The sequence below is a fragment of the Symphodus melops genome (assembly GCF_947650265.1).
Source record: "Symphodus melops genome assembly, chromosome: 23".
NCBI classification, from domain to species: Eukaryota; Metazoa; Chordata; class Actinopteri; order Labriformes; family Labridae; genus Symphodus; species Symphodus melops.
In genome coordinates this window covers 11,370,073-11,394,102 of record NC_136713.1, presented here as the reverse complement: position 1 = coordinate 11,394,102, position 24,030 = coordinate 11,370,073, and the positions used below count along the sequence as shown (strand labels likewise).

General features: G+C 42.7%; 1 protein-coding gene across 1 annotated transcript; it reads left to right on the top strand.

The window, feature by feature from the left end:
- Positions 1–6,732: 6,732 nt before the first annotated feature.
- Positions 6,733–20,245, top strand: rnd3a (Rho family GTPase 3a). Its single transcript, XM_079336379.1, has 5 exons — positions 6,733–6,977; positions 7,162–7,249; positions 15,700–15,809; positions 17,008–17,142; positions 17,401–20,245. Exons 1-5 carry the CDS (start codon positions 6,828–6,830, stop codon positions 17,647–17,649), a joined length of 732 nt encoding a protein of 243 aa, XP_079192505.1. The 5' UTR covers positions 6,733–6,827; the 3' UTR covers positions 17,650–20,245.
- Positions 20,246–24,030: the final 3,785 nt, after the last annotated feature.

Genomic DNA, 24,030 nt, shown 5'->3' with positions numbered 1-24,030 from the left:
TGCATTTAAACTGCCAAGATAACTCATCTGAAGTCAGCCCTGGAAACTATATGTTTGACCCCATTGAACATACGGTGACCAGATGCTCCGGTTTGTCAGGGAATGTCCCAGTGAGTCACAGACAGGCTTCACAGACTATGACACTTGCAGCTCGTACTGAAAGAAGCTGTCAGTTAGCTGTCATGCCAAGGTGAAAACATTTCCTCTCTAAAAAGGCTCCAGGAGAAGCACCTAGCATAGAAAGAAGAGCCCCACCCTAATTAAAAAACATGTGATCATCTTTTCAGTGTAAGAGATTAAAGGAGTAGTATGACCTATTTCCATTTCCTGCAGTCTTTCCCTGGTGGTCAACTACAAAATCACAGCGATTGGCTGATTCACTGGCACGTCTCGATTATTTGTTTCGGTCAAACGTTGGAACCCAGACTGAATGGTTCAAAGAGATAAGGTTATCTTTTTTAAAGTGTTTGTCTGAGCATTGTGAATTCTCAGCGCCTTAGCCATATTCTAACTAGGAAAAACATAAACAAGTTAGCATGAGAAAAGGCACGTAAGGGTAAGGGTGTGTGAATGTGTCAAATGGGTGAGTTGATTTGAACACATGGAACAAAATGATGTCACTTTTATTAAAGCTCTGTGAGAAACTTTAAGTGGCGAGGATTTGGAGACCCCTACGGACCAAACAGGATGATATACAGTATATCCTTGCTCACCTTGTCCTATACATTTATAAGTGTTGTTAGAGACTGAAAAAAAAACCCTCCTCATATATGCAGCTCAGTAAATGTTAGGCGTGGAAATAAAAACACATTTTTACAAGCGTGCTCGACATTGTCTTGTCTCTCACCTATCTGCAGTTTCATGCAATAATTATGACACTGGAGTAAAGTCAGTTTTGTCATTGATGTTTTTTTTGCATTTGTTGGTTGTGTAGGTGCATCAGTTTCATTACACGTACAAAAATTCCACATTAGAAGCTTTAAAAATGGCCCCTGCAGAAACTGCTGCGATCACATCCAAACAAATTAAAAGCATCTTTTTTCGGGAGACATTTAGACGTGCGGGTTTCCACACGAACGCTCTCACAGATGTCATCAGGGGTCACTCACTAGCACAGCAGGTGTGAAATAACTCCGCTCCTTGTTCTGAAACCGGAGTACTTTCCAGACCTCAGCTCCCTGCTGTGTGCGGCCAAAGATCAAGGCGGAGAGCTGGGAGCCAGAGTGAGGCTGTAAAACGTGCAGTAAAAAGATGATTTAAAGAGGATGTCGTTTAAAAGAAAATTAAGGGGTCTATTATTCCTTAATACAAGTAAGATCTTTCTACTTGATAATTCTGACTGATATCTTGTACTTGGGCACCAATGGGATGTGCGTATAACTACCTCCTTTTTCTCCGTACGCCAACAACATTACATCCTGCGCCTGCTTTATTTTCTTCATAAAGAACAGAAGAGACGTTGCCTTTTATCCCTGAACTGATTTGAAGCTGCCCTTAATTTCCCAGTCATGGTGACTAACCGTTGAGGAAATCCCTCTCAAACCGAAGCCAGCTAGTGTGTGCCGCGTTTGCCCCCACAGTAAATGTCATTGCCCCGCTGATTGAATGCACGTCGACAGAGATAACTGTGGGGTAGCATGCTGTCAGTGCAGAGGACCCAGTGACCTAGACTCGCCACACACCTCCAGCACTGCGAGCCCACTGGCTAAAACCAAACCACTTTAGACCTGTGTTAAACTCTGTTATCTGTTACTCATTCTTAATCACATCGGGACCTGTTTGGAAAATGAGAAACAGACTTTTTGATAATAAATTTCCGAACAATTATGTGCTGTTGCTTAACATTTCGGGAACTCGTTGCAGTAATACAGTAAATCCCTTTGATTCGTCGCTCCAAGAGGCTTTCACACACAGGAAGAGTTATGTGCAGTGGTGCGTAACCCAGACCTAACTGTGCTGAATATCACAGATAGCAAAGGGTGCTTGCCTCACAAAACACACACACACACACACAGATGGGAGTATGTCAGTGGAAACTACAGCATTGCTGCTCTAAGGTATTTTCAGTATGAATAATTCAAATAATTTATAGTTCCAAAGATGTTTGTGGTTTAACGTCTGAAGTAATCGTTTTCCCCCCAATTGTGCTCGCCAACTCATTGAACGACACTGAACTGCTTTAAAAATCCTGCAAGGTAAATGTGTGCTGACCTAGTTGTGTAATAAAGCATTATGGGATGGTCATTCAGTTTAATCATTTACTGTACAGAACCAAAACTCTTCTTTTTTTTAATGTTGTGGCTTAATGCAGTGTGTAATTAAGGCGTACCATCGTACGTCATTATTCTTTAAAAAAATAATTAAAGTTCAAACATCTGAGGCTTAAATCATATTTTTAACTTCGACGTTCATTTGATTCATACATGTGATGAAGAGATACTGGAAGGTTTGCTAATATTATTGAATACAAATGTAATGTACCGTAAATTCCGTACTATTGAGCGCACCTGGATATAAGCCGCACCGGCTAAAAATAAGTAAATAAATGTATTTGTACATATATAAGCCGCACTTGATTATAAGCCGCAGGTGTCCACGCTATAACAAGAGCTATTTACACAGACGTAGGCTACCGGTAACATCCGCAAATACTGTAGCGTCCGTACGGACGTTAAAGGACGACGAGAGCGTTCAAATAATAACTTTTAATAACCCGATCACTGTCGGCTGTGACCACGCCGTTTACAGCAGAGAGCAACACATAACTTGCCGTAACAATCCAACTCTCTCCCCCAGCGTTCTCTCATACAGCCACTCAACACGTTCTCGCTGGTGCATTCACTGACTCTCCACATAATCGGAATTATGAACACATGATCAACTACTGACTTTACGACATGAACCGTTACAATACGAAGCCTAGCCGACGGTGTCTGTAACACGGCTGATGAAAAAGATGACCGTAATATATTTCACAAGAAAAAGTCCATCCATTCACTGCCTCAGAATGACTTCATTACTCACTTCCTCAGTCTCTGTTGTCGCTGTCAGTGTCATCTTAACGTGCAGCAGCTCTGTTAGCTTCTTTGACAGCCAGGTGGATCGCCTTTAACTTGAAAGCTGCATCATATGTATTTCTCCGTGTGTTTTCCATCATGAGGGTGCGTGCATGAAGCGCAAAATGACTGATATTAAGATCCGACGTGACGAAGTCAAATGTTTTTGCGGCACAAGCTCATAAAAAATCCATGCATTAGCCGCACCGGAGTAGAAGCCGCAGTGCTCGAAGTGTGAGAAAAAAGTAGCGGCTTATAGTCCGGAATTTACGGTATTTATGTCATGATTGATTGTTTGAGATTGAACATGTGAAATATTGGCCTGAATCCTAACATGCAAACATTTATAATGGGCAATTTTGCAATTTTTTAAAGGGGCGATGTACATTTAGAGATTTGTGAAACTAATCCAATTTCCATTTTCAATGCTCTACTTATGCTACGATTTTCAATATTTAGTGTAATTTTGCAATTTTGTCAAGGGCTTGAATTTTACAAGCCTTAAAAGTCTTTTGTTGTGTGCTTACAGGGACGACGAAGAGTTTGGAGAAGGTCTTTACAGTTTTCAGTTATCCTTTAATTTCTCTTCTAAGATCAGCACATTCGTGTTTCAGTCAAGAGCTCAACTTCTATATCTCGTTGACTTCCATCGTATTAACACAGTTGTAATGAAGCATTTATGAATAAGTTCTGCAGTGTCTGATTTCATACAGTCTCCTTTAATGTTTTATGTTGTCATGTGTAGATTAAACTAGAGGGCTCAACATGCCTTCAGTTGTTCTATAAATTCACCTAGCAACTAGAAAAACCTCCCTTTCCAAGGACATCTCTGTGTTTTTTTTATTGAACGTGACAGGCAGTGAGCTACATACGTGGTGAAGGGGCTCCCAAAGGACACACTCAGTATTTGAGCTTATTGACGTTTGAGTCAAGGATACCTCAAGATCATCTCGGAAACACAGCTGATGCCCAGCTCCATGCTTGCTAAACCTCCATTGTGTCCAGTTTAAAGATCCTGAGAGGATTAGCAATGTATTTTTAAGGAAAATATCAACACACACACACAGACACACACACACACACACACACACACACACACACACAGACACACACATGCATATATTTAAAAAGCTTGTGAGAAAATCTGCTCATAGTTAGAGCTCTGATGGAAATTTACAAGATGTACAGGATGTTGACAGCGCCATACCAGAAACAGGTGGCACCCTCATTTCTATTCTGGGAATCATGTACAGTGTTTAGGACCACACTTGCCTACTGTTTCTGTTAACACACAGACCTAGTTTACTGTGTGTTCATCAGAACAGCTCAAGAATCACCACATGTTAAGATATTACAGGTAGTTTTTCTGTCTCTGTGTCTCACTTTGGCTCAAATGTGTGGCTGCAAAGAGGTGGGATTGGCAACGCTGCCGGCTGTAGCACAGTGCAACACATGCACATGCACGCGAAGGCAGTCATCCTGATGAAAACAGGAGAAGGGCACAGGGGCACTGTGTGTAAACACCTCAGTTAATGTGGTTTTGCTCAGTGTCTCTTTTGCTGTTGCCCTTATGATCTCTGCAGGCTGGATTTGTGTAGACATAAAGGAGTAGCAGATAAGACGGAGGATAACAGATTAGCTCGGGAGCATAAAATCACAGGAATATAGTTTAAAAAAAATACTGTTCTGCCAACCCATTCAGGTGAATCTCCATAATCTTCAGACAGAATCGAATGAGGTCAAACACAAGGAGAGGCAGAGCAACAGCAAAGTGTGTAAATTCCCCCCCGTCCCTTCTCTCCTGGCTGTGTTGTGTCCTGGAGGCAGAGCTCCCACACAACAGACGGGACTCCCATCACACAGCCTGCAGGGTGGAGCTGTCTCACTGTAAAAAAAAAAAAAAAAAAAGGCCCGCCAGCAATACCGAGAGTCCAATAACTCTGTCGCAGAGGAGCGAGCCGGTGCAGAACGCTGCTGTTTTCCCATTTTGTAAAAATTAGCGGAGATGCCGTGTTGAGGAAGTAGCCTGGAGGCTGAGAGATGAGGCCTTGAGAACAGAAGGGTGCCTCACACGCTGAAAAAGAGGGAAAGTAGTGACTGTGGTGCATTATCGAGCCCGCAGGGAAACGTAGTCTTCATTTCATCCATTTCAATGTGTCTTCTCATAAGGATCTGGATGAAAGCTAATGCGTTTCTTTCTGGCCTTGTGTGTCACAATAAGTGTGGGTTTTATTCACAGATAATGAGGGAACCCTCAGCGGGAAGAAGCTGGATAGAAGCAGCACCTGATACTGGGTTCACTGGGTTTATTAGTTTTCCACTTTTGCAGGCAGTCAAACAACTGACTCAATCAATACCTGCAAACAGTCTTCCGCTGAAAGACGCTGAGGGCAAATACTCTGTAAAAACTGACTGAAATGTGTCCAAAAAATAAAGAAGGATGACTGTAAAGTGTCTTGCTGCAGAATTTAAAAGCATCAAATTTCACTCCATGTCATTTTCAGGAGCTTTGATTGGCACTTTATAGAAACTGCCACTATAAGCATTTCCTCCAAAGAAGGGAGAGTAGGAAATATGTTACAAAGTGACTTGATTTTTTTCACTATATGAGCATGTGAAATATGTTTGAATGTAAGCTAATCCAGATAATGAAGAAGTTATATAAAATAAACCTCCAGATCAGGAGTTATTTTAATATTACATATTAGTCAGGATTTTGTCACCATTTAGTCTTCAATAAAGGAAAAAAAATATGTTTTTATTAGTGTTGTCCTGTTCACTGCGTAAAGAAGCTTTTGGCCCTTTTCCCTGTCTTTTTGTGGGATGTCTTGATTTTTGGGTCATTTTGCCCTAAAGCTGAGGAGCCTTGTCCCAGTTTTGAAAATTGTCCACATATTTTGTAGCTAGGCTATAAGAAAACAGATGGACAAAAATAAGAAAGGCTGCTCTTTGCTGCATAATGGCAACACATTTATTCACATTTGTTGGGCACAACGAATCAATTTGTGAGTCTTGCCTAATAGATTTTTTTCTAAACATTTGTTATAACAGTTGTAATGGGATTCTACGGTGGCCCTGAAGTGCAAAGCACAATAACCAATAAGAAAACACAAAAAAAGAAGAAAACACAACAACATTAACTTAATGGAAACATTACACTGCCTTTCTTTTTAACTGGAAGGATATCCTGCTTTCATTAACGGCACCAAAGCATGAAGATTTTACTTCCTGTCAGCGACAATTACCGTTAAAAGTTAATTTAGTTATGTTTTATTTTTTCTTGTGTGTTTACATTGTCATTGTGTTTTCTTATTTCTTGTGTGTATTCTGATTTGTGATTGTGCTTTGCACTTCAGGGCCACCGTAGTTTTCAGTATTCCACACATACATGAACATTTCGGCTATAAAAGGAAAAACAGTTGTAATTGTATTCTTCTTCTTCTTAATGTCGTGCTTTGTGTAATTATAATAAAGGTTGTGTTCGTTGTAGTCCTAACGGGGGCGCCATCATGGAGGCAGGTCCAGCTGGCTGCTGAGTGGGGGCTCGCGGGAGGGACAAGCCTCGTGCAGACTGCTGCCATTGGCTCCTGCGACGTTATAAATACAGGCAAATGGCATTTACCGGCTCAGAACAGGCGGAGACACCGGGGGAGGCAGTCAGGCACGTTTGGGGAACCACCGCGATCTACCGCATCTGTCTCTTTTTACATCTCGACGGTTCCCACGCGCGCAGGATTGTATTTTTTTCACTCTTAATCCCGACTGAAATCAATGAAGGACAGACGCTCGTGTCAGAAATTATCTCTGAAATCCGGCATGGATCCCAGTCAGAGTGTGAAGTGTAAGATAGTGGTGGTAGGAGACAGCCAGTGCGGGAAGACTGCTCTGCTTCACGTGTTCGCCAAGGACTGTTTCCCAGAGGTGAGACCCTGCAGACCCCCCGCACACACACACACATACTAAACGTGAAATAGGAGAGATGTGTTACGTTGATGCATGCACTAATACCTGTTTTATGTAAATGACAATGGCCTATGTCCTACCTGATGTGATTTACACAGTCATCCAAGTTTCAAACACTTCCTCTCTTTTGCATGTCCTGCAGAGCTACGTCCCCACCGTGTTTGAGAACTACACCGCCAGTTTTGAAATCGACACGCAGAGGATTGAGCTCAGTTTGTGGGACACCTCAGGTAAATATGCCCCTTTTTTTTTTGGTCTGCAAATATGCTCTGGTGAAATGTAAGGACATGTCCACACATGCAGGCCACTTGCACAAAACCCACTGTGGCCCCTCTGGACATGCAATCTGCTACCTTACTGATAAGAGGTCAGATTTGACCAGATCTCCCCAGACTTGCTTTATTTTGAATAATGAAAATTAATCTGCGACCCATTTTGATCAATAAAGCTGGGTTAATCCTTTCTGTGTCCCCCCCCCCCCTCAAAAGTCTGACATGTTTCCCCTCAGAAATTGCTCACCTTTTTCCTTCTAAAAAACATTTAGAATTGTTTCTACCCTGTTCTGAGAGACTGAATTCTTTCCAGATGAGCAAAGGCAATGAAGAAACAGGAAAGGGAAGAAAATGAGAGCGAGTGGTCACACATCTGGCAAACACACTTTTGAAATACTTCCAAATGCGTCTTTTAGGGGAAGTTTTGTTGTGCAACATGTAACTCCAGTTTTTTTTTATCACTTAAACATTCAGGGTTCAAACCATTTGCTTTGACGCTGTGTGTGTGTGTGCGTGTGAGCCCAACGTGAGGTTGTGTGTGTAAACAAACCCAACTTTCCCATCCATCAGTGCCCGACTAGTGAATAGCACAGCAGTCAGGCGTGAGCAAGGGCGTATGTTGAGTGTGTGCGAGCATGTGGTGGTGGGCGGGGACAAGTCGACAGCCAGCTGTTGCGGGTCTCTGGCCTTGGAATTCCAAAGAAATGGTTGGGAAACTTTTTCCCGAAAGTGGAAATCGGTGTGAAACATTTGGTCTTTCTTGAAATAGAACAAAAAAACGTGACTATAGTGATCTGGATTTCGAATAGCAACATTAGCTAGAAAATGAAAATGTAAGATCATTCTCGCTTCCAAGCAGAGGAATACTAAAGACAGGCAAAACGAGGAGCTCAAATTTCAAATTCTTCCACCCCTACAGTGTGTGTGTGTTTTTAAGAAGTGGAAAGGCGAAGAAATGAAAGCCAGGGTGAGAATTTTGTTTTATTGCACTGTGTTGGCCGGCCGCCTGGAGCCATATTTCTTTTTGTCTGCGCTTCATAAAACAGCGAGGGGGGAGACGCGGTCCCTATTAGATCAGTGGGTCTGAGATGCAGCCAATCCCCCCCTCTCCCCTTTTTTTTTTTTTTAAATCCTCAACCCCCACCCAACACACTGCCAAGCATGCACACACCCTTGGTTGACTGATTGATACAGCTTTCGGCTCGACGGCTTTCTTTGTAGAGACACCCATTGGCCATAACCAATCCAATCGATCTCTTATCTCCTGAGGTGTGTGAAATCCCAGCATGCACCCTGACAAAACCCAGGACGCTGAGTTGAAGGCAACATAACCCCCACCCCACCCCACCCCCCCATCAAAACACACACCTCCTCTCACCGTGGTGGTCTTTGTTCTGCAGTGACGACTGGTCTAATGAGCAGCCTGGTGTGTATTTAAAACAGAGGGTGATGGGTGTAATTCAGGTCATTAAGGTAAATGCCTGCCTGCTCCATTGCTTTCCATTTGTCCCCCACCCTGCTTGTCTGTGCTAGCTCTGCTTCCCAGGACTCAGGGCGGGGCCCGTCGGGGGCCGAGGCGCAGCCTTTGATGCGCCCTTATTCCTTTCTCCGGCAGAGGAAGTGGTTTACGTTGTCTGTCTGTCTCTGTCTGTCTGCCTGTCTAAATGAGGTACAAAGGTGTTTGCCAAGGAGTCAAACAGGAGAATAGGAAGACGGAGAAGGTAAACAGAACAACCCCTGTGGCTCAGCACCTGTGTGCCTGAGGCAGCTTCTCATTACATGAGTTGAAAGGAGCAAAAAGTGAGAGGGGGGAATCGTAGGCCAGGCGAGAACTCTCGACATTTTCTACAATGTCGTTTGGATTTTCTTGTTTATTGCTTGTCAAATAAGTTTTTAAAAACACAATAAATAACTTCAAACCATGTCAGACGCGATGCCCGTCTTTAAACCAATGGAAAAAGTAATTAACAAACCTTTAAAACAGAGCTTATTAAAGAAGATTTAACCTGTCATTTTTTGGAATTTAAGGGTTTTTGATTCCTTTTACTCCTAAAAACAGAAACTTTCTCCGACATGAAGCTACACTTTTCGAGACCGTGACGATCAACCTAAACAGTACAGTTTAATAAACCAAAACACTGAGCTGAAAAACCATAAAAAATGATGAATTGGGTGGAATTGCAAAGTTGAGATTAGCTACCCATTTTCACATTCTTATAACTGTCTACGTACCATCTCTCAAAAGCCAAGAGGACTATCAGGTATTGTCTCGGGACTCCCCAACATACTCATTCATTCAACTATCAGGGATCTCATTTGATAAAATCCCTGGGAAATTAATGACAAGGTTCCGGTTGTCTTTTTGTTGTCTACGGATTTGAACAGCTGCCGTCTCAGCAGAGACGAAGTTGACTCACTTTGAAAATCAGGAAAGAGTGTAAGTTAGAGATGGAAGTTCTGGAGGAAGACGCTTGGGAGACTTCGGTTTTCTAGACCCACGTTTCATGAGCTGGTTTCCATGTAATGCCGGACAACCCTGGAACTTTTTCATGCTCTTTGTGAGCCCCTCTGCTGCTCAGACACATTTTTGCCCCCTCTTTCCCCTCGCTCGGCAGCCATTGTTGCATTGGATCACATTTCTGGGCTCAGCGAATTGGAGCCGCATGTCTGGCATTCCTCAGACTAAAGGTTTTTACTTCCTCCTCCACAAAGACCCCCATTGTACCCACGGCAGGCCCAGATCCTTGACGGCGTGAAAGAGAAGTTGCGTGCTTCGCTAAAGCCTTACCTCGTATCAAAGGGAGGAGGGGGGGGGGATCGAATCATGCTGGAATTTGCCGACATGTGAGGAAGCCTTGAGCGGACTGTGTTGATACATCATGTAAACTTGAGGACAGTGGAATCCTCTGAGAGATTAATAGACTTCCTGTCGGCTAAAGTCATGGAAGGACTCTGCGTGATGTCACACCTCGCGTATAATGTGTCGTGGCCTTTAAATTAACTTTGATGATTGTTTCCCCCATTTATAATTAATGTGGCATTGGGTGTCATTAACACCCTCTAACAGCGAGTACTTTAACCACCAAGATCAAGCAATACCATTCCCACATTTGGAGACACTCGGTACTACACACTCACATGACCTTGTGAAATCAGAGGCCTATAATTGTAACCTGATTTGGGCTGATATGGAGATATTGAAGTTGTTTGTACTTGTTGGTAATAATTGGGAGACTGAATTTCTGCCAGTGTCTGTCGGTTGGGTCAATTCAGGCAAAAGTGGCCTGTAGCATCAGCACCTACCTCGACCACATTACAACAACAAGTCATGGGATGTCTCATAAGACAGACAACTGATGAATATCACTCAGACTTACGTAAAATCTTAACAGGACATGCTGGATCTTTTTTTGAAGGAAAAAAAAAAGAGGAAAGCGAGGAGTAGTTGTCGAGTGGGCTGACTTTTTGTTGGATGTCAGCTGATGGTTATGTAGCTGCTGCTGGCTGATAATCGATTTTAAACAGTTTGCAAGCCCTTCAAGTTACATGCTGAACAGTCCATTAGCCAACTGAAATATGGAAGGACCGATTTTAAAGTTATGTTGTTTAACACAGAACATCTGTAAGTCCAATTTAAAGAGGACATATTATACCACTTTTTCACCTTTTCAAACAGTCCCTCCTGTGCTCTGAATGAAACATCTGTGCTCTGCTTTGGTCCAAATACAACATGAATCAAGCAGCAGAGGAGGTTTGTAGAAACTAGCTCTCTCAGGATGCTCCGTTTTGGTGTGTGTCTCTTTAAATACAATGTCTATAATAATAATATGTCCCCTTTAAAACCACCTATTTATGTAAACCAGTAACTCCTGAAGTCTTCCTGAAGTGAGCTGCATCTGTCTTTAAATTAGTTTGAAAATGGACATGTGTGATTGCGTGGTATTAAGTTGCATCATACTGGGATCTTGACATATAATCCATTTTTGATGAATGTAGTCAATTGGAACTGCCAATTCCTCGAACTTGCTTATTTGAACCAAAATGGATTAAACTCTCCTCCTCTTTGATCCATCGCTGAGGCTCAAACGGTGCCTACATGGACCATAATGCACTTGCAGCCTCTGATCTTTTGCCATTTACTCGACTTGGTATCTGAGTCCAGCTGCCTTCATATTTTGGGATCCAACATGCAGAAATATGAAAGTCTTTGTAGCTAACTGCGGGGGTTAAGAGTGAGGTTAAAAGTCAGTTTTAGCTTTCTTAGCATATTGTTGAACAGTTGTGTTACCATGAGCGACATGACATGAACAGGATAATATAGTGTTGCATATCATATTGTGTCATCTCTTCAGGCTTAGTGGCTTTTGAAATGGTAACTGTCAGTGTTTGCAGAGACAACACATATCTTGGTAACCACAGCAACAACAGCAGATGTACTGTTTAAGGTTACTGCAGTTAGAAGTGCTCTTTGTCGTCTCTGTTTGTGTTCAGAGTGTCTGTCTGCTGACGGGTTAGAGATTCAAGCTCGATGGTGTGGAATGGCTGGACGTGCCTGTCGCGGTTTGTTGTTTCCACAGGTGTTCCCGAGGGCTCAGTGCACACACACACACACACACACACACACACACACACACACACACACACACACACACACACACTCACACTCACACTCACACCAGCCCCAAGCTCAGCTATGCTAGCAATGCAGTAAATCAGCAGGCCTGCAGACCTGTTGCTGTACCTCCAGACTGTTGGGCGCAGCTGGCTTACCTCAGGACTGTGTGTGAGCCGAAGCACATTTCCATGTCAGTGAAGCGTTTGTGCGATATCTTGGAACATCATGAAAAACTTAGCCTGGTATTCCAGATGGGGGGGGGGGGGACTTTTTCTTTGCTGTAATGGAACATCTGGACATTTGAATAATGAGTCACATTTCAGAAATAGAGCAGTATGCATTTCCCTGCTTGTTTCATGTATATTTATAGCATTAAGTGGTGTTTTTCCACTCCAGCTGTAGGGGAAAACAGTCTTAATAACACACCGGTAAACCAGGAAGGAAGAGCTTTTTTTTTTTTTTTTTTTTTTTCAACCTTAGAAGAGTTCCTTCTTACTCGTGGAAAAATCGGTTTAAGGTTGGTATTGTGTTCTCGCATGTCATTGTGCTGAGGAGTATTCATTTGCCGTGAGCGACGCACAAGGGCGGATGTGTTTTAAGAGAAGGCGAGAGGGCTGCAGATTGTGTGTCAGTGTGTGTTTAAAGGACAAAGAGGGTGGACAGGGTGTGCGTCTTCCTTCCAGATTTAGAGATCCTGTGGGGGAACAATGACAGGAGCTAATTAGATGACGGTCACCAGGTCTTTGTGTGTGTGTGTGTCTATGTGTGTTTGTGTATTGGCTGCTAGATTTCCTCTTATCTTTTCCGCTTGGCAAGAAGACGACCTCGATGCAGAATTCAGCCTAACGCAGTTACGACTCCGCTGTAAATGCCAGACGAGAAAAGCAACGTCTCCGATTAAAAACCCTCCTGAAAACCATTTACAGCCCCCCCACACACGCACTTTAACATGCACTGCACAATTTGATCCTCTTTGAAACTTACGGCTCTTCATTTTCCTGTTTATGCAGCACAGCTTGAAATAGTTTTGCAGGGATGCACTCGGAGGGTACGCTGCTAAAAATACTTTGAATCTCCAGGTAAATTCGCAGGAACACGTGCTCACGCTCGAGACACTTTGAGAACGAGACCTCACACACTGCAAGCAGAAACACACACATGCGTGTCCTCACATCGAGTCGGTAAAAACAATCAATTCTTTGTAAAATGAATCTACAGCCTACCCTTTCAGTCACCGCGTCTTATTTTTCCTGTGATTCGCTCCAGGCAGTGAAGGTTGAAAAAACCTCCAAACAATACAATGTGGCTGTGAAAGATTTTGACACAGCTGTGAAAAATTGGAAAAGAATTCTTGTGGGGGGGGGGAGGGTTGTGGGGGATCCCATGTTCCTCCTCGGCCTTGTGTCCCATAGCTGCTCAGTGTCGGGCCTTTTTGGTTTCGTTGGTGTCACCTTATCAGGCTCAAAAGACCCTCTAGGGGTGAGAGTGGAAAAGCAGGAAGTTGTTGGGAAATATCATCCGAAACCCATTATGGTCAGATCAAGACATCAAAAATAATCGAAACTATTTGTTGTCCTTGGCGTCTAGGCGTCATTATTTCCCTGCTTTGAAAACAGTGAAGACTGTTAAGATAAGCTAAATCCTCAATGGCTTTTGTGAATCAACATTTGGGAACATGATACTGTTGGATTCAGGGTTTACGACAGAGCCAGCCATTGTGTCAAAGACCCTGCTGAATTATAATTAAAAAAAAGATATCTTATCTCTTTAACTTCTGGGAAGCTAAATTGCTCTCTTCAGTGCCGTCAACATCCTTTGGTTTTAAGAAATGAGAAGCTGTTACTGCATTAGCCAGACTACAGGACGGACAGGTCTGTGTTAGCCTAATAGCAGCTCAAAGAACGCTAACAGAAAGCTAAATGCTAATTCTTTTGTGGCTCATTGTTAGAGTCAACTGGAAGGTCTGGGGTTTTAATCCCCAGCTTGTGTAGCCAGATGTTCGATGTATCCCTGGGCAAGACACTTTGCCCCAATATGCTTCCAACGCTTAGTCAGCAATTTCTCAATGTGTACGGATGGGATTAGTTAATGCTAATGTGCACTTTACATAGCAACTGCTGCCATCAGCGTGTGAATGGGTAGCTGTGACCTGTTAAAGAGCTAGTCAGAAGACCAGAGAAGGCGCTGCACAGGCTGAAGTCCATTTACCATGACCACTTTGTCCATTGCTAACTGCTAGCTTATCTGCTAGCTTAAACCCGTTTGCTTGTTCACGACTAGTATCAAATGATACCTCACATTTTCGGTTCTCTGCAATCAAATGTTTTTACTCAAATGAATTTTTTTTCTTCCTAACAGTCCTGATGAAGCTGATTTTAGTCAATATTCAACAATGCTTTATGGCTCATTAGGGAAGAATTTTAACTTTTGAGTGCCTACAAGTTCCAGGAGGCAATTGGTGTAAGCAGTTGTACCCTCTCCCTTAAGTGGTAAAACCTACAGCTGAGTTTGTCTCATGAATCGTGTCCTGTCGGTCTGTTTCACAATATATGCTCACATGAGAAGTCCATGAATAAAGCTTAGATGGGTGTGTAGTTTTTTATGTCCTGTTCGATGATGCAGAGATTTTTACATCAGCCCAAATCAGCCCCTTGGAAAGTCCTGGCTCAAACACTGGGAAAGTATGAAAACGGACACAGACGCGTCTCAGATTTCTACATTTATTGTGCACACATCAGTTGGTGTCACGCTTTGTTGTGCAAGCTCATTGCCTGAAGGGTAGAGAGGATTGTTTAAACAGTGCTGTCTACGATTCAGACTGTTTAGATTAGGTAAACCAGATCCCTTGGTGTGTGTGTGTGTGTGTGTGTGTGTGCGCGCACATGTGCGAGTGTGACATTCACATTCCTGCCTTTTCTCCGCATCAATGTTTAGAGAAAGGACCTCCCAGGGGAACCTTCAGTTCCCAAAAACAAAATTCTCCAGATTTTTTGGCAGCCGATTGTGTGTGGTCAACTCTTGAAATGTGATCTTGACTCACCTTGACATGACGCCACCCTCCCCTCCCCTCCCCTCCCCTCCCCGTTTGGTCCCCCTTCCTCTCCGGAGATGCTTCAGTCTGGCGGTGAGATGGGGCGTCTCCCTCACACATGGTTTCAATTTTGTGGAGCGCAGTCATTTCCCTCTCTCTGAAGTTTCTCCGTTTCTCCAGCCAGGATTTTCTTCAACATGTGAACTTGTTATAGTCAGCACATTTTTTGCACTGATCCTGCATTATTTGTTTTTCTCGTTTGGTTGCCATGGATTACGGTCGAGCTGCAATCATGCCATGAGAGAATAACTGTCAGAAACGCTTTGGAGTTTAACGTGATGATATGGCCGTGTTAGCACATCCAAGCAAATATGTTTGAGGTTTTCTGTCGGCCTGTTTGCAGACTCTCGTGTTTCCTTCCAACGACACTACAAAAAGGCACCAGAAAAGGTTGTACAGTTGAAATCTTAATCTAGAGTTGGATCACCTTTTCTAATAATACCAAGTAATTGCAGTTGTCTTGTTTTCTCTTCCAAATCACTGATGCAAGGTTTCTCCCTGGGTCCCTTTTTTTTTTTTTTAAAGATAATCCAGAGAATGTGAATTAAATATGAGACTGCTTTCAGGGATTTCTCAAGGCCAGTCACAATTTTTATTTTTTATTTTTTTAAGGATGAACTGAAGCATAAACCTGCGTATCCTCTCCTCTCTAACAACCCTGAAGAATCTGCACAGTGTATGAATTCTCTATTTTTGTTTCAGGATCTCCATACTATGACAATGTGAGGCCGCTCTCCTATCCAGACTCCGACGCCGTCCTCATCTGTTTCGACATCAGCCGCCCTGAAACGCTGGACAGCGTACTCAAGAAGGTTTGCAGCACTTTTTCCACTCATTGATCCACGAGGTTCGCCTTTGATGAACTCCTGTAGACGTCTTTTAATTTGAATTCTTGCTATTGTTTGAACCAGCTTACAAAGGCCACTTTGAATTCAAGCGGATCAAAAAGTCTACAGTGCTTTGTAGTCTTGTGACGGAGCTGTGGTGTGACTGGAAGGTCGCCGGGTTAAATCCCAAAAGCAACCCAGAAAAAGGAAGTCCGTCACACTAAGGACCTTTAAACTCTTGTGGCCACCGTTCTCGCATGGAGCGGCTGGTGGTTTGTGTCGAATGACTGTGGTGGAACTGAGTGACTTCCACATGTCGGAGTGTCGACTGATCATAAAGCAAGACATGCAGCATCAGTCATCTGACTGCTGGAAGGCTTTGATGGGATTATGTATGTACAACCATTGTTTGCTGCTGCTTGAACGAGCCTAGCTTGGGCTCTTGTTATTTCAGGACCTTCCTGTTTTTTACAGAAAAGTTACAACAACACCAAGTGTGTTGCTTAAAGCTAGTCATATTTGCCCTCAACGTGAGGTGATGAGTAGTTCTAGTTGTGTTTGGTAAAGCCTGGTGCTCCACCTGCATGTTCCCTTAATGTTCTGTTGGTCAGAGGCCATATATCAAACCATGAACATCTTGGTTAGCATTAGCAATGGTCTAGGCTTTAGGTCAAGTGGTGATGTTGAAACTGTACCAAACAACTTCCTCTTGAAATTTCAATGAACTCGATCGCCTGACCAGTCAACCCCGAGGCACATTAGCAGCTAGATGAAAATCCCCAGGAGGAACGCCATCGATCACAGAGCATTTATTGTTGTCACGACGGAAACATGGGGATTATTTGTAGTTCCTTTCCAGGGTTCAAAGCGCGAGGGGCTCCAGGAAGTTGCAGCTGTAACCTTTGTACTTAAAGGGCAAGGAGACCGGGGGGTTGAAACTCATTGGATGTTGCGCCAGGTTGATCCAGCCAATGCGCATATTTTTACATAGATTTGACCATTTTATTCACATGTAATCCCATGGGAAATGGAATTAAACATTGATCCTCTGCTCATAATTTACCTTTTGCCAGCTGCGTTTGGAAGAAAATTTCCCAATTTTTCTCACTTCTGTTGAAAGATTAAGCTCCTTCTCTCTCTGAAGTTGGCATGACTGAGCTTTTCTCTCTCTCTCTCTCTGCAGTGGAAAGGAGAGATCCAAGAGTTTTGTCCCAACACGAAGATGCTGCTGGTTGGATGCAAGTCGGACCTGCGCACTGACCTTAGCACGCTGGTGGAGCTGTCCAACCACAGACAAACACCGGTATCTTATGACCAGGTAGGCTGCATGTTGAACATTTAAAAACAGCACAATTGAATTGAATTAAAGAAGCAATTAGTAAAGTATTTAGCAAAGGAAATCATGAATAATCCGTCATTGTACTCAACTGTAAGCATGCTTTACTGATCCTTAAGATCGGAAATCCTCTAGTCTGTATTGACGTGAGTACCAAAGAAATGCGTTAACTGCTTGCTAACCAGACTCGCCTAAGCCTCTTCATCCGATTGTGACTGTATTTGACCTCCTCCTCATCAGGGTTCCAGCATGGCCAAGCAGATATCGGCGCCCTACATCGAGTGCTCGGCCCAGCAGTCGGAGAACAGCGTCAGAGACATTTTCCACGTGGCCACGCTGGCCTGCATCAACAAAAACAACAAAAATGTCAAGCGCAGTAAGACCACCCGCGGCAACAAAAGGATTTCACACATGCCCAGCAGGCCCGACTTGGCAGCGGTGGCTTCGGACCTCCGGAAGGACAAAGCCAAAAGTTGCTCAGTCATGTGACTGACCAGACTGAGGTGGATTAAACTGAGGATGAAGACTGAGCACAGTGCAAGCAGGAAGCTGTTGAGCAAGGCTCTCTCCTGCATGCCAAAGACCCCTTATTCGTCTGGAACTGGGGTTTATAAGCTTAAATTCGTGTACATGTTACTGGAATACTCTACACCAATGAAAACTCAAAGCATAGTAGCATCCCAATCCATGTGGCCCCCCCCTCAACCCCACCAGGCGAGGAAGCTATCTGTCAGCGGGCTACCTGCAAGGAAAAGGAAGTGACCTGCTTCCTGTGGGAGGACAATGCGGATGCAATCGAGGCTTTCCACGCCAACAGGAAGTGAGCGGGAGGAGTGATGTCATTGGCAGATGCTCGTTTGTGAAGGAAGGGTTAAAAACATGTGATCTTCTGAATGAGAGCCAAAAGGTGGCGATGGGCGTTCACTGCCTGGGAAAAGAAAGAATAAGGTTCTTTTGTTTGTGCTGGATCAAAGACTTTTTTGCTCGGAGGCCTTCATCACTCGAGTTTGGACGTGATTCACTCTCGCCTCTGCTCCTCTTACCGTTAGTCTGTTTGCAGAGATTACAAGAGGAATCTGTTAGTCCTGCACAAAGTAAACCTGATGCTCTTTGTCCCCCCCCCATGTCTCTGATATGTTGTCGGTATAATGTGAAGTCATTGGTGTGTTCCTGCATCATTGTTTTATTTTCGCTTCATCCTGTTGACTTGCAGCCAAGAGCACGCCGGAGTTGGGAGTTTAAAACCGCACGTTTGTACCAGTCAGACAGCCATTGTGTGCCCACTTGTTGTACCTCAACAGCTATGAAAACATGAAGAATCTCAAAAGACAGATTATCCTAACTGCTCCCCACACTGACGGGTTTATGGCCTCCTCTCTATTATATTTGGGAGCCATCCGTAAACTGCCTCCAGGGTTTGAAAATCAGTCCCTGACACTATTGTGAAAATGAAAGATTATAACAACATTCATAATAGGTGCTAAAACCCTTCAATGTCCCCCTTAATGGGGCAAAAAACTGAAATTGTCGATCATTGGAGACGCATAAAATGTACTATTTGTGTGAAATGAGAAGCCTAACAGAAGGAGACAGTTTGAGCCATGACTCATTCTTTACTGCACCTTAGGGAGAAGGGGAAACTGCGAACAAATATTAGAATTTGTTTATCAGGCTCTAAAAAAACATCACAGTTGCATCACATCTGCTCTGCATATCCCAGAAGTGTTAAAAATCTGCGGTTGGGTATAATAATCTCAAGGCCTGGTCGCACCAGCATTTGAAGAGCAAAAACTGACGAAGAATCTGTGAATTCCAGTTTGACGTATTTGCTCATGTCAACAAAGTTTATCTGCAAGGAAATGAAAAATCGCAAAGGTTATCGCAGCCTTCTAGTTGTGTTGTTTGTTTAACCTGCATTAAAAGATCTTCAATAGTTCAGCAAAGAGTAGTGCTTTTTGGACGGTTACTAGACAGGAGTAGATTATCGTTTGAAATTACTGTTAGCAACCATGCTAACAAGCATGCTAAATGACACTTGGTAATCTTTATGGCTCTCTCAGCTACTCAATGACTACATCGTAGAAATGCAACGTTAAGTCAGTTGGTTGGTCGGTTAGTTTTACAAGAATCTTTTAGGCTGACTTTACACGAAAACGCTCCCTGGGGAAACCGACAAAATATTTAATCAGATGTGCCTTTCGTTTGGACGGCGACGGCGTTTTCAGGACTTAAAAACCCTACAGAGGATTCATCGTGGGCACAGATTTCCACCCATAGACGCTCTTCTAAACGCAGAATAAAAAGTGGGAACGTAACGCCACTTTTGCGGTTTTTGTTCAGATCGTTGTCGTGTAAAGCTGGACTCTATCGTTGGGTGGTTTTTCTCGTGCAAAAAGACTATACATTTATGTTTCCCATTTCAGGTTCAGTTTGCTGCCATTGAACAATAAAAGGCATTTGTTTGGTCGTACATTTAAGATGAGGTGTGCAGAAGTGGACTAAAACGATAGAATGGGCCGAACAACTTTGGAAGCACGAGCTAGCTTGTTGGCGTGTTAGCACTTAGCTCACTAGCTACAGCAGCCTCACCTTCAAGCACATAATTTGTAAGACAGGGAAAACCAATTCTCTACTTTGTGGCGTGACCAGGCCTTTAATCACATTGTACAAATTTGTTCTTTCTAAATGGTTTGAATTGTAAGTTGGCCTTATCAGTGTTATATTGTCATCATGGAAACAACAAATGGGTGTCAAAGTCAATCTGAAAATGATTTTTCTTTCGTGTTGTTTTCCCTCCAACAACAGTGCAATGACAGAGCTGTTTGAATTTCAAAGGTATTGATGCACTTTTAATGTTAATTTGAAACTCTCGTGAGCTTTTTTCAAATGCCACCGCTGTCGTGTTTGGCAGCTCTGTGCGTCCAAACTCTTATCTTCATTCTCTAATCTGTTGTTCCCCCTGTGTACCTTGTCATGTTTTTTCTTGAATGTTGATGTCACCTTCAAATGTCTTTGCCAATGTTGTTGCCACAATATTTATTGAATTCTCTATTTTCCCTTTAGAATAAATGCAAATGGAATCAAAGAGATTGGGGTTTTTTTTGGTTATTGAATTTAAGCATGATATAAAGAATACCTTGTGAGTCTTCAGTTTGTAACCACTTCAGCAAATAGATGTGTTAATGGTTATTGCCAACCAGAAGGTCGGGGTTCGATCCCCAACTCCTGCAGCGACATGTCCGATGTGTCCTCAACCCCAAGTTGCTCCTACAGCTTCATTGGCGGTGTGGGAATATGTATGAAAAGGTAGAGTTAATACTGACGGACCATTTCCATGGCAACCTCTGCAATCGGCATTTGAATGGGTAGGTGTGACCTGCAGTGTATAAAGGGCTCCGGGTAGTCGGAAGACTAGGAAGCGCAAGTCCACTTTCCATTTAGTACCAAATTCTTCTGACAGAGATGTATTGGATCATATTTTTCTGACTATTATCACCAGTATAAACATTATCCTCCAAGCTGAGGGAAAGCAATCATGTTTGCACACTTCAGGCTGCCAAGAATAATATTCACAAAATGAAATGAAAGAAATAAACAACTCGAACAAGTATTTCTTAATGGTAATTTCACTGAATGGTAAAGCTTGTCATTTTGACACCACAGCACTCAAAGGTTGTTTCTAAGGTAAAATAAATAGAACGTGCAAACAAAGGAATCAGATATGGGTCAAAGCAGGTTGTACTTGGCAAAAATCAGATATGGACTTTCGAACTCGTCGTGCAAACAACTTAACTCCAGGCACATTTTTGTATGTGTTAAAAGGTTTGTAATCGAAGCAATGTTAAACAAGTTTCTGCCTTCTGAGAACCAAGTTGGACAGAAAATACTACTGGAGAGGCACAGGGATCAAATCATAAACTTATTTTAGTGTTTAGTAAAAGTACTATCACCTTAAAAAAGAATCCTACTTCCTTTACATGCACATTATTTGAATGTGACCATGAGAGTAGTATGGATATACAATTTAAATGAATGTGTCGTTTTTATTTCATCTTTCAATTTGGTCCATAAAAGCTTGAGCCTCACCTGTGATCTATTGTCATGATTGCACAGGTGTGGCCTTCATTAAGCTTGTCTGCCTCCTGGTCTGTAACACTCAGACAAAGCCATGCAGCTGACATGTAATGTTGTCTGCCCTGTCTAACAGAAAGCCTTTTTAAATGAGCAGGACAAAGACAGATCTGGAAGAACCACAAATACAGTCAGCTTAAAAAGGCTTATTCATATGAACTCACCCTCTTATGGGTGGTTTATATTATTATAAATGACCCAGTTTCACAGAGTTGACATGAGCCAGTGACAGGAACATCTACTGATGCCCAGATTGGGTAAATTTAGGTTGGGTTTGAGTATGTAAATAATGGCTTGAAATCACTGCTGGGACTTGTTCTTTTAATTTACTCATTGTGGACTTTTGCTAAATTGGATGTTGTGAATAGGTGTGCTCAATACATACCGAACTCAACACACAGAACCAATTTGCTAGGTGAAGACTTAACGACAAACATTAGCTTGCTAACGTTACGTTAGCTTGAAGAATGGGGCTGAGTTTTGCCGCAGTGTAACAGCAAGTTTATGTGCAGCAGAATACACAAGAAATAGATATTGTGCTCTCTGAGCTTTCCGGGAATGACATTTACTGTAGCTGTTACACTAAATGAGTTAGAGAAGTTTAAACTTTACACAACAGTGGAAACATTCACCTCTTCAGCTCAGCAGTACAACAGTGTTTCCTTTCAGAACAAGTTGGACTCAAGTCCTTGACTTTCTTGACATCTCAGTAAAAAGTAGGTACTGTAGCAGCTGAATGGAACAAAAAGCTCTCTGTGAGTCACACTACATCGTCTTGCCTGCTTGAAAAGCTAGAGTATCACTGGAAGCAGACAATGTCGTACAGGCTGTGGTAAATTCCCCGGGGCTGCCAAGCATGCAAAATGCTTTTCCTCACACAGCAAGGCCTATATATCATGCAATGACTTCATCACATACATGCAGCCCAAGATGTATGAGGTTGTCAGGGGGCTGGAAAACAGGGCTGTCAGGTGAAAGATAAATGTCAAAGATTAAAGACACACAAACGTTCTCCTTATGCCTGAATTGATGGACACACAATAAGAATCAATTGAAGTCTCAATTGTTATGTCTAGCACTCATTTGTTGCATTTCTAGGTTAAGCATAAGGCATGTACAAATGTAGATGTAGTTGGTGTAGAGTATACCTAAAATAAAATTTAGCTTAGCATCACTCTTGCTAGCCTTGCTATTCTTTAAGCTAACTCACTGATTTAATCATTCAGGGAGGGATTAAAAACACATTCCTTTAAAAGCCTCGACTTTTCCTTTCAGCTTTGATTAATTTCCTTTCACCCGCACGTGTTTTCATATTAACTCCTGAAAAGACGTATGGGACCAACTTTTTGGCAAGACAACAGCTGTATCCTTGTCACTGTACAGTATTAAAACAGCAAGGGGTTCCTTTAAGAGTCTGGATTGCTTTTTATAATCATGAGACACACATGGGAGTAGTCTCTTGTGTAAGATGTCGATCATCTAACACGCTCTCCACCCAGAGTTTAGCCCCATAAACCAGAATGTCTGACATGTTGTGCATTTGAAGGAGGGATCCAAACATTAGCTTTTCTCTCTTGACTGGAAGAGCTGCTTTCATGCCTTTATTGTTTTCACTGTTTCTGCACACTGCTCTTACAGTCTCATTTAGTTAAACAGTGATGTCCTATCTCTCTCTCTCTCTCTCTCTCTCTCTCTCTCTCTCTCTCTCTCTCTCTAGTTCTCTGAAACATGTTGAAATGGATTTTGGGAAATGTGGAAGCTTACTCAGCAAACGTGGTGAGGCAGGGTGGAGAAGAGAGAAACCACACAAACTAATTGCGACACCGCTGCAGTAACACTTATACAACACCAAACAGTACTATTTTTTTTTCTGATTAAAGAAACATAGAAATGATATGCTGCATAGAAGCAGAGCACTTGCAGCTGTTCTCTCATGTGTACACACCTTGAAACATTTCACTGCAGATTCATTATGTTAGCGGTCGTAGGCCGACACTGACCCTTGCAAAGAACACGCCATCTCTGAAGCTATTTAACCTTAATTTGCAGACTGTAATGGTATTAGCTTGACCCAGATTCTGTAATAAGTAAGGAATCTGACAAAAGCAGAACAGCTCTGGTCTAAAACACTCCCTATGGGTGGGTTAAACTATCAGAAAATCAGTGTTTAGCAATTTACAGTCCAGCCTGTCCTGTACTGTATATGTCCCTCAACACCCCATTTTCCTGAGACATGTTGTTTAAGTATAGGCAGTGAAATGACCTAATCAATTGATTGCACATGTACTGTGGGTGATTTCCGCTGATTTCCCAAGGTAGGGTTCGGATGACTTGCAGCTGGTAAGGCAGACTGAGATTTTCTCCCATTGTGGATGAGAATACGGCAATGTTGGTTGGCTGGTAAACTTCTAAACATGAGCCTGCTAGCGTTGCCACACATTGCCACTGAATGCATGTTAACTTGAAGCCCCATTTTTTGCATCCCACATGCTAAGAATGCAAGTGTGGCTGAATTAAACAAAAACTCCCTGTTACACCCACTGAATTAGACAGACATGACTCACGCGCTGTATTTGCGGTGGCATTTATGAGAGAAATTTGACAAGCAGCCCCTCCTATCTTCTCATGTGAAAAGGTTGAGCTCCATTGTAGCCTTTGGCAGCTTAGTCCCAAAAGGCAATAATTGTATAAAGAGAAAAAAGGATAGAAGAACCTCATTGTCGTATTCTTTTGTTTACG